Source organism: Cibotium barometz, chromosome 31, assembly GCF_041138505.1.
Source record: "Cibotium barometz isolate CiBa-2024 chromosome 31, ASM4113850v1, whole genome shotgun sequence".
NCBI lineage: Eukaryota > Viridiplantae > Streptophyta > Polypodiopsida > Cyatheales > Cibotiaceae > Cibotium > Cibotium barometz.
Genome location: NC_141076.1, coordinates 52,506,251 through 52,517,429, shown reverse-complemented (window position 1 = coordinate 52,517,429; position 11,179 = coordinate 52,506,251). Strand labels below are relative to the sequence as shown.

Genomic DNA, 11,179 nt, shown 5'->3' with positions numbered 1-11,179 from the left:
AGGCTAATGAGTGCAATCCTCTTCCGTGGAGATCCCACATGATGTTCGCAAGAGATCTTGCATCACCCATTGGATTAGAGCAATGCCTCAGTGTGACACAACGAGTGTGGGAGCACAACAGTAATGATGAGCGGCTACGGCAGAGCTGCACCCTTAACACCTCATCTTCCTTTATCAGTGCCTCACATGGACCCTAAACCACTTATGCACACTATAAGTGCACTCGCCAAGGAAACCACCTCTTCTGTCTTTCCTCGGCCAAAGACCCCATAGAGTGGTTGAATGCTCTCAAAAGAAACACCTGCTAATGACACTACAATCTCATGGTTGTGGAATTGACCATTACTACAAGGATTTCCTTTCAATCAGTTTCTCACTCCACAATCGAAGGCATGCCATCCCTCAATGTATTGAGCGTTCAACATGGGAAGATATCCATTGTCCCATTGAATGTCATCACATGGTTGTAGGCTAAGCAAAAGAAGCCCACATCCCAAAAGAAACAAAAATCGGGTTAGCATCTGCACGAGCTTAGCAAAGACCACATCCTCCTCCTTCGAGAGTGATGATCATGCCAAACTGCCACTCCCCCATGCAGCCCACCAAAAACTCACCAAACAGGAAAAATGGATGGCCACATATCCCAATGCCATCCTTGAGAAGCAACGTCTTCAGGAGGCCCAAGCACTGGTAGAGTAATACTAGGCTCACCTTGAACCGCCACGCATTTTGTAACCTTTGACCCAGTGCCTGAGTGCGGGCCATACCTCAACCTCTGCACCAACTCAAGCAGGAGCTCTCGTAAATGCTCAAGCTCGCACGAAAGATCCATTCGCCAACATGATGTTGGCAAATGACAAATTTGCCCCTCCTACACCTCCTCGTTTTCCAATGCCTATTCCACAAATGACCCAACCCAAATCCCACGTTCACATATCGAAACTTGATGCGAACAGTGACACAGAGTCCGACAGCGACTCACGAGGTCCATACACCAAATTTACTGAGGTGTTTTATCCTCCTACAACCAACCAATCTCGACCTCCACCCCTATCAAATAAGGACAAAATTGAACTTCCATATATACTATTACTGGTCCACCCTATGATCAAGGCCCCGCCCCTCAAGCTCCTACTCATCAATACAACCTGGGCGGCCTCTCTTCCTTCCTTTCCTCCCAAATCTAAATGCCCATTGGAACCTTGTTTAAAAGGTAGTCCAAATTTATGGAATGACCTTCGGGATTAGATGGAACACAAACTGCAGGCTTCTGTGGAGGAGGGAGCTAACTCAAATTCCTCGGATGAATTTGAGCCCCATCATCTAGACGTACTCCATCACCACCCAAAGGCGCACCAATAATTCACGTCAAAGTGTTAGGACAATACTTTGAAGGTGATGACACAAACGCAGCCTTGCCCATTTTCTATTATGGGCATGTGGTCAAAGGCATCCTGGATGGAGGTACTGGTGTAAGTATCCTCACACAAACATGTTGGGAATACTAGGGATTCCACCACATTGGTGATCAAGCCTACAGATAATCTGTAAAACCCCTAGGCATAGAACATGACCTCAAGGTCAAAATCTGTGACATGACACTCTACCTCACATTTGTAGTCATGGACTTTCATAATGTTGCCTATGATGCCATCTTGGGTCGACCCTTCATGAGATAAACCCAACTGATCCATGACTGGGATATGCATCATGTCTACCTCCGCAAAGGGTCTCAAACGCTTAATGTAAATTTATATACCTAGCACTCACATCCCATGGCCAAAGCTCCCTTTTGTTGAAGACTATGTGACCTCCACCAGGAGCAATGATCTCTTGGTTTGTGATGCTTATTATTGAGCCCTTGATGATTATTAACCACTCCGGTTAACATTACCTTGTGCGCAGCTACACCTTTGTAATTTACCTTTTTGTAACCGTGCTAAGCGCTGATTGTAAAAAAGACATGGGATGACCGAGCTTATGGCTTGTGTAACACTAGTCATGTGAGGAATAAATGTACATAGAGCTAGAGAAACTAGAAAGACTAGTTTTGGGCCCCTAATTGTAAATGGGCGACCGGACATTGTAAATATGAGCTTATATATATAAACCATTTTATGGAATATGAAAAGGGTCAATCCCATTTGTCTCACTTGAGCTTGCCTTCTCTCTCTTTATCTCTCATTTAAACTTGTGGTTGCATGTTAGATTGTTGGTGTATGTAAGGAGGGATTGTAATGCTCTTCTTTCTTCTCTTCTCTACCTTCTCTTTGCTATCTACCATGTGTTGAGATATCAAGCTCAACTAGTGCTATGACAAACATTGATGACCCACCTGGGTGATAGCTTCCGCATCTACACCACTGGCATGGTTGGTGAGATTATGGGTGATATGCGGCCAATGGGATGACAGGCTATGTGACAGCCATTTTGGATTACTAGAGAATCGCATAGTTATAGCGCCAGCTCATTTAGTCGGGTTCACATTATGAACCAATCCTTGTATGTCGTAGTAGTTGAGTACTAACCCATATAGTGTGTACTTTTATCTTTATGTTATGTTGGTTGAGTAGAGAAGAAGAAGATAGAAGAAAATTCAGCTATCCATCTATCTCTTGTGTCTTTCTCTCTCTTGTGTGTGTGTGTTTGCTTGCCAGGGTTTGAATCTCTACCTCTCCCCCACATTCTCTTTACCATGTCCCTTTTGCATGCTAGTTGCATGAAGTAGATGTTGAGCTCTCCATAGCTCCCTCCTTCTTGCTCTCTACCTAGCTTTTGGATCTCGTCTCTTGAGTGACATAGGAAGTGTTGGAGTGAGCCCCTAGCGGCTTCACATTGAGGAGTTAACCCTCATAGGGTTGGCCAAATGCAACTCTTCGGACTCGACTCTTACATGCATCTTTCTTCTCTTCTTTCTCTCTTGTGTGCACTCTTGTGTGCAAGGTAGCATGTTATCTTTAACATCTTTGGTGCCATTGCCAAGTAATGCTTTTGGCTTAGGGTCCTCCACACTATTCATTTACTAGTGCCTTTGATTAGCCCGGTTAGAGTGCAAATCCACCGGTTGGTTGTTTAATCTTGTTTTGTTTTGTTTTTTATGGTGATTACCTGGAGTATTGGAAGTTAATCGAGCATTGGAACGCTCAAGTCTTCACCACCAAGAGCGAGAGAAGCAAGTGAGTGCTCTCACATTTGCCCTTTACATTCATGCAAAACCTTAATTTTCTGTGCTTTTTTCTTTAAGTTTGCATTCTAGCTTAATTTACAAATTAATCTCAATTTATTAGTTTAAATCACACATTATATGCACCAATAGTTAGCTAGAGATTAGTTCTAGCTCCCTATTGAAACAAAAACACAAAAAAACACTACAAAAATGCATGAATCAATAGGTGATTGAGAAAAAAACCACACAAAATTGCATTTTGCTTGGCTGCTCTAAGAAGCGAATGCTCGTTTGCTTATCAGGCCACGGCCGTTGGCACGTCTGCCACATTTGTTCCTTTCCTTAGCTTACCAAATCTTGCAAGAGTCCCTACCTAAATATGGCATAGGCATTAAAATATGATTAATTGTATTAAATTGAGCATAAATTGCATTCAATCTAGGGGGTGTGACTGTACTGTCAAAGAATACTCAGGGGGGCTGTTAGACCTGCACCCATAAGTCCCTAGACAAATCTTGGAAAATTCCCAGAGCTGACAGTGCCCCATCTGTTCCTAAACTGTCGCGCCCGTTCCGAATGTGCCATGCCCATTTTCTTCTCATCTCAAAGCAATCTCGAAGCGAACGTCCATTCCAGAGCTCAATTGAGCGCATGCCCGTGCCTTTTCTTTTGTGTTCAAATTTTGGAAGCAAACACCTATAAACTTCTCATCTCGAAGCGAACGTCCATTCCAGAGCTCAATTGAGTGCATGCCCGTGCCTTTTCTTCTGTGTTCAAATTTTGGAAACGCCTATAAACTTCTCATCTCGAAGTGAACGTCCGTTCCATTTTGCTTTTTTGAAGCGAACATCCATTCCCTTCTCACCTTGGAACAAGATCTGCAATATTTGACCCACCTTTGAATGTACGACCCACCCTTTTTGCACTTGAGAATAGACCCGCTGGGCCTCAAATCAAATTCGGTCCTTTAGGACACGAGCCCAAGAAACAGGCTTGAACTTATAAGTTTTGATCAATTGCTTCACCTTGACTGACATTGTATAAGTCTTTGCCTGCAGCCATGCCTACAGTCAAATGGCTTCTAAAAGCCATCTGTAGTAGCACTCTTTGGCTACCAAATCAGTGCATCCTGAAAGTTTATACTCTCCACTGATTTTAGGACCAAACTCTGCCTCCATCTGAGCTGCAAGGACTGCCACCATTTTGCTAGCAGCAATAGCTTCGTCGGCAGGCAAGTGTAGCTTCTGCTGAATATAATCCACTATGAGCTCCACCGCTGCATCCTGGAAAGCCACCATATCGCACACAGCCAATTGTCGCCCGTAAGCAAGGGCAATGACTGCGGGTGTACCTACACACGCTCCCAATGGAAGTTGGAGTAAATGCGGATGCGCTTGTCAGTGAGCGATGCATCAATAGGTGGCTGCTCTCGAGATGCACGATTGGCGTGACCGACAAAAACTACGTGTAAGAGAAGCAGTCATGGCTACTGCAGAAGACAAGAGCGCAAGGAAGAAGAGCAGAAGGCAAGCAAAAAAGTAAGAGCAAAAATAGAATGCTTTTCCACAAAAAGGAGGGAGTTTGCGCATGCAAAACAACGACCGCTTTTCGATGCATGAAGGTATGACACCTGGAAAAAACCAAGAAAAATAAATTGACGAAAGCCGCCCTTGATGTGGAATGACTGAAACCATCATGAAAGAAAGTGTATTCTCCTCAGAAACCGAAAAAGGGCATTGAAGAGGGACCGTCGGAAAGTAATGACGCATTCGAAACCCATTGACCGGAGAAGAAAGAACTTTCCCATGAAGATTTGCAAGGAAACAGGAAGTGGGACCGCAAAAAGCATACACCCAAAACGGCCCAGTCCACTGCATCTTCAGTTTTGTGGGTTTCTTGAACATGCGCGAAGAAAACACCAACACCAATTGCCCTCTTTGGAAAAATTTCTTCTTCAAATGCTGATCCACTTGCCACTTTCTGTGACTTTGAATTTCCTGCGCCCAAAAAAAGCTTTTCATCCTCTCTTCATCTAATTCCTGGATGACCTCCAGTCTGTATGCCAATGAATCCTCTGGCAGCAATCTATCCGTAACCGCAAGGCGCAAACTGGGAACCATAAATTCGACTGGTGTGATGGCCTCCATGCCAAAAGCAAGTTTAAATGGTGTCAACCTAGCTGCCACTTTAAACGCTGTGCGGTAAGCCTAAAGTGCCGTTGGCAGATTCACATCCCAACCTGTCCGAATGAAGACTTACCACTTTAGTCAGAATGCGGATTATCTGCTTATTGGAAGATTCCACCTGCCCATTGGCGTGAGGGTAATACGGGGACGATTTGCGATGCAGCACAAAGTAAAACCCCGTCATTCGTTTGATGACTTTATTAATAAAATGATCGCCCCGATCACTGACCAACTCCACTGGATAGCCAAACCTAGTAAAAATATCCTTAAAGAGACACTTTGCTACAAAGAGGGTAGTATTATCCCGCAAAGCCCATGCTTCTACCCACTTTGTACAGTAATCTGTGGCAGTAAGAATATACCTATTCCTGGTTAGAGCCGCTGCTGGTTTGATTGGGCCTATAAAATCCAGACCCCATTTCTAAAATGGTTCCAAAAGAAGAATCTGATGGAGAGGCATTCGATCCCGCTGGGATGGTTGTCCCATGCGCTGACAAACATCGCATTGTTGCACAAACTGCTGTGAATCCACATGAACAGACGGCCACCATAATCCACTTTGTAAGACCTTCTTCCTCACTGATTTTTCTTGAGAAATGCCCACCAGTAACTCTGCAATGGGCTTCCCACAACACTGACTCCCGCTCATGGGGCAGGATGCACCGCAACAGTGCATCTGCAACATTGCAATAATAAAGTTTCCCCACACAGACTTCAAATGAGCGGCTCCACAAAGCAAGGCGCCGCCGCTGATCCCTGGTTAAATGAGCAGGCATCTCACCACTAGAGATAAAAGAAAACATTTCTTCATACCAGGTCCATGGAATGCTCGGAAGAGGTGCTCCTTCCTCTTCAGACTGTACCCCCTCCGCATTTGGTTGAACCGAAAATAGTGAAGCATCCGAAAATTCATCATCCATGCCGACTGCTGGCTCCTCCGAATCCACCAATTGAGAAAGGTAATCTGCCACCACATGCTGAGCACCCGAGCAATGGATGACTTCAAAATCAAATTCCTGTAATAATAGAACCCATTGAGCCAATCTACCTATTAAATTTTGCTACCGCACCAAGTAAAGAAGATCAAAATGATCCACATGGAAGAAAAAATCGACGGCCCAAAAGATAGTGCCGGAACTTCCGCCGCATAGAGTACACCATTCCAAGGCCTTCCTACTCTGTAACGGAATAAGTCTTTTCAGCAGAAGAAAATCGGCAATTGGCATAATAAATTGGGCAAAACCATCCCGCAGTCTGCTCCTGCATCAAAACACTGCCGATTGCCACATCTGAAGCATCCACAAAAACATGAAAATCCACCCCCAATCAAGAGGAATCATCATTGGTGCTTGAGAAAGTTGAATCTTGAGCCGACGGTAAGCCAAATCACAGTCTTCAGTCCATCGAAAATCTTTGCAGTCAGAATGAGCTGCTGCATTTAAAGGTATTGCCAAATGTGCCAAAAATCGCAAATGGCGACCATGCCACTAAATTTGGCCCAGAAATCGCATACAACCTTAGGATCCACAGGTGTAGGTGCTTGCATAATAGCCCCTGCCACTTTGTCTGGATCAACCACAATGCCATCCTAGGAAATGATGTGACCCAGCAATTTGCCACTTCGCACCGCAAAAACACACTTGAGCGGATTAAGACTGAAGGACACCTCCCGACGACAGCGCTAAAAACAAAGCAGCAAGTGCCCCAAATGCAGCACACTAGTGCCAAAGACACTCAGATCATTCAAAAAAGTGCGCATAAAATTGGTGAGAAAAGGCCCAAAGATTTCACACATGTTGCGCTGGAAGGTGGAAGGTGCATTGCGCAAACCGAACCACATGACAGTAGTGCACAAACACCCCCCATGCGGTGATGAATGCGGTTTTGGCTTGATCCTCTGGTGCCATCTGGATTTGATTGTAGCCGCTGAATCCATCAAGAAACGAGTACATTTCATGCCCAGCTACATCATCTAGAATGGAATCCATATAGGGCAAGGAAAAAGGGTCTGGGACTGTGGCCGCATTAAGCTTTCTGTAATCCACACAGATGCATAATTTCTTGTTCTTCTTGGGACCAATGACTATAGGAGAAATCCAGTCCGGGTTTTCAATAGGTGCTATGAATCCCACTCTCAGCAAGCGGTGGCCCAGCTCTTCCTTGACCTACTTGGCTACATGCGGGTTGATGCGATAACGCTACTGCCTAGAGGGTATCACATCCGCCTTCAAGTAAATGCGGTGTTGAAAGAACTTTGGGTCCAGACCTTTCATGTCAGCATAATCCCAGGAAAACACATCCGGGAATTCCCACAAAAGTTCCACCAGTTTTGAATGCGGGCTCCAGATCCGTTTTGAATGCGGGCTCCAGCAAGGCACTAATTTTCACCGGTTGAGTCTCCTTGTCATCTCCTAAAAAATTGGTCTCCAAGACATCTTCTTTGGCATGGGTAATGCGGCTCATTTGCGCCTCAAAAGCGTGCTCCTTTTCTAGAATGTCTTTCATGTTATCTTCAGATGCATACTCCTCGGAACCCAGCAATTTTTCCCCAAAGAGGTTCCCTTTGTCCATGATGACTGAACACACCGCAGGTGCAGGCCTGAGGTATTCCGCAACAATACATGCCACATCCACTGAGCAAAATGGAATCAAATCCTCATTTTCCCGCAAGAACTTGTCCTCTTCATCTTCATCCAAGCCATCTGCCATATTCACTATTTTCGCAACAATGACAGGCCAAACTGACTTGCTCAGTTGATGGCATTCCCTCAGAGCGAATTCAACCTTCCTATGACCCTTGCGGATGGTCATCAGATTATGCTTCCAATTATGCTGGACCTTTTCCTGTCGCAACCAAGGAGACGACCCAGCAGATTGTACTCCTCAGCAGAATCCTCCATGCTCAGCACTACAAAAGACATGACAAAGGGTATGCCTGCCACCTCAACCACCATGCCTTTCAAGATGCCCAAGGGTCGGACTCTCATCTGATCAGCCATGTGTACCAGAAATGGTGCAGGATCCCATGCTTGCCAACCCATGCGCTTACAAGTGGACTCCGTTGTTGCAATATTAACACCAGCTCCACCATCGATCAGCACTTGATCAATTGTGAGGCCTCGGAAGCCTACAGAAATTTCTAAAATTCTTATATCAGCCACGAGAACTGCTGCCACCACGAGATCCGGGTGAGCTGCTTGCACGGATGACACTGCAGTTGGTGTGGATGCCTTGCCCATCTCCTCTGACGGAAGCAATGCTTTATGAAAGTTTGGCACCAATTTAAGAAGGTGACCCAATTTGATTTGGAGAGGGGCGTCGAGCAATCCATCCCATTCTTCACTCTCAGCCAAACTCGACTGTGGGACGGTTGTTCTAAAAGATCCTGTTGCTCCTATGGAGAGGCTTCCCCGACTGAGGTATGTCGTCGATGAGAGTCACAGCATCCCGAAATTTCACTTTACTTGGTCCGAACAGTGGAACACATTCCAGAGCTTGCTTGTCCACCCAAGAAGTAACTTGCTGGTGGTGGCGAACAGCTTCTTGTGTGGTCCAATCCAGAAGTTGTTGCGCTGTGCGCTTGCTCTAGGGAGCTTCAATTTGTGACCAGAGCGTGTGACCATGCACCTCCGGATCCAGAGTTGCCTCCAACGATTGAATCTGAACCATGGCCACCACTGGTTGTTTTCTTACAGCTTTTGCCTATTTCTCAGCTTTCTTCCAATCATACTCTTGAGCTTCTAGGCAATCCTGGCGCCAGTGTCCTTCCTCTGTGTAGAAAAGATAAATTTTCGGATGATCTACGGCCCGGCCTCCGCACCACGACCACAACCGCCACCTCTACCGCCACTGTTGTTGTGATAGGGTTGCTTAGAATTATTCCTAACCTGTACCCATGCGGCTGAGAGTTCTGGAGATTCTGTGTCTTTCCCACTATTCATGACCTGGTTGCCGGGGCGAGCCTTGTGCCCCCTCCCATTATAGTAACACTCCGACGTGTTATGGGAGTTGCTGATACAGATAGCACACCACTTGTTGTTCATCGCACATTCTATTACTGGGTGGCCAAGATTACGGCAACGAGAACACCAGACTTCCTTCGTGGACTTAATAGCCGAAGACTCCCTTGTGGGCCCCGTGCTGACCTTCCCACTTTTGTGAGATTTCCTGGTCTCCCGCACTGGTGCCTCATCAGAATCTGCACTACTACTGTCCTCCGATTCACTGTCCGAGCTATGTCGACGGTGTCCCCGTGACATGCTGCTGTGCGATTTCTGCTTGGATCGCCTCATGGTGGTGGAATTGGTATCCTCCAACGACTCCCCGGCGAGAATAGATTGAGCAATGACCTCCACCAGCGGTGTATTCACTTGTCCACAGTGGCCAGGGCCATGCGTAAGTCCTTTGCTAAGTCCTTCAAGAAATAATCATTCAAGACTTCCTGAGCTGGCCGTTGTGCCTAAGGAACCCGTTGCAGCATCACTCGAAATTTTCCACACAGAATCAGCGCAGGAACGACAAACGCACTGCATCATAATCTTGAAAATGCCTGACGGGATATTCTGCCAGCCATCTAGATGCTTTGCCCACTGAGGGTAGACTCGCGACAACTGATTTCTTGTGGAGAGGATCAAAGGGTGGAGGCACATTCACTCAGGGCATAAGAGTTGTCAAACTGCCGAACATGTGCATCCGGATCTTCTCCTTGTTTCCCCCGAAACTTAGAATACTTGATGTTGTGGGCTGGCGCCGCATGACCATCATGACAGGTGGCTGGTGTGTAACCACTGTGGTGGTGAAGGAAAAAGCCATCGCGCCGCTGTTCGAGGAGGGGTTTGGGGTGTCAAAGGATGCCCGACCACCTTTGGAGTGCGGATAGGAGGCGAGCTACTCGTCGAGCCACGATGAGCTTCGTCAAAGAGATGGTGGCTCCTCCACCCAGTTACTCGGACCACCACCTCAGGAGGCCCCTGAGAATGTGTGCGCATTCGCGAACATTTTGGTTGCCAAGTGTAATCGCATTTTACTTCATGTCAGATAGTAAGCGATTACGGGACTGGTTACCTTCTTGCATAGCATACTTATCTTACAGAAAGATAAACGATTAAATTACAGCATCACAGATTGAAGACAAGTATGGAAAATTACAGCATCACAGATTGAAGACAAGTATGGAAAATTACACTGAACATTGCAACAGATTAAATTACAGCATCACAGATTGAAGACAAGTATGGAAAATTACACTGAACATTGCAACAGATTTCATTGATTGAAGAACTCCATTGATTCGTACATATAGTTACATCCATATATAGGAATAGTATCTGTGATCCGAATAGATACATCTGCTAATGATATCCTTTGGAATCACTACTGACTATTGCGCATAACAATTTATTCGGTGCGGTTACAAGAATGCAATTGCGGTGTGCGGTAAATGCCGCACACAGAGGTATGGTAGCCCATAACATTTTTGGTGTCATTGCTGGGGAAACACCTTTGTTTCTTCCTTCCTCTTGGAGTTTCAGCTCCCATTACATAAGATTCATGATTGCCTTTGCATTCTGTAAGTGCATTGTGTAGGAAATGAATGGATAAGGTTTGTGTGGAAGTAAAAATCATGAGAAATTAGTTGTGTTTGTTGTGTATTTGTGTGGTGGAGTGGTCTTGGAGAAGAGCTTCACTGTTTTTTCTAGTTAATTTTTATATTTACATCATTGGAATCATCAATGTGAATGAGTAGGTTGGTGTCCTGTTTTTTCTTCTTTTAAAAAATTCACAAAAATAAAAAAAATAAGGAGCCAATGACTGTGCCTTGAACTCG

The 11,179-nt window shown here is 45.5% G+C and overlaps 1 protein-coding gene across 1 annotated transcript; it reads right to left on the bottom strand.

Moving 5' to 3' along the window:
* Positions 1-4,236: 4,236 nt before the first annotated feature.
* On the bottom strand, positions 4,237-5,536 carry LOC147621031 (uncharacterized). Its single transcript, XM_086825380.1, has 3 exons — positions 5,426-5,536; positions 4,858-5,373; positions 4,237-4,449 (listed from the first exon to the last, which is right to left on the bottom strand). The coding sequence occupies exons 1-3, from the start codon at positions 5,534-5,536 to the stop codon at positions 4,237-4,239; spliced, it is 840 nt and encodes a 279-aa protein (XP_086681506.1).
* Positions 5,537-11,179: the final 5,643 nt, after the last annotated feature.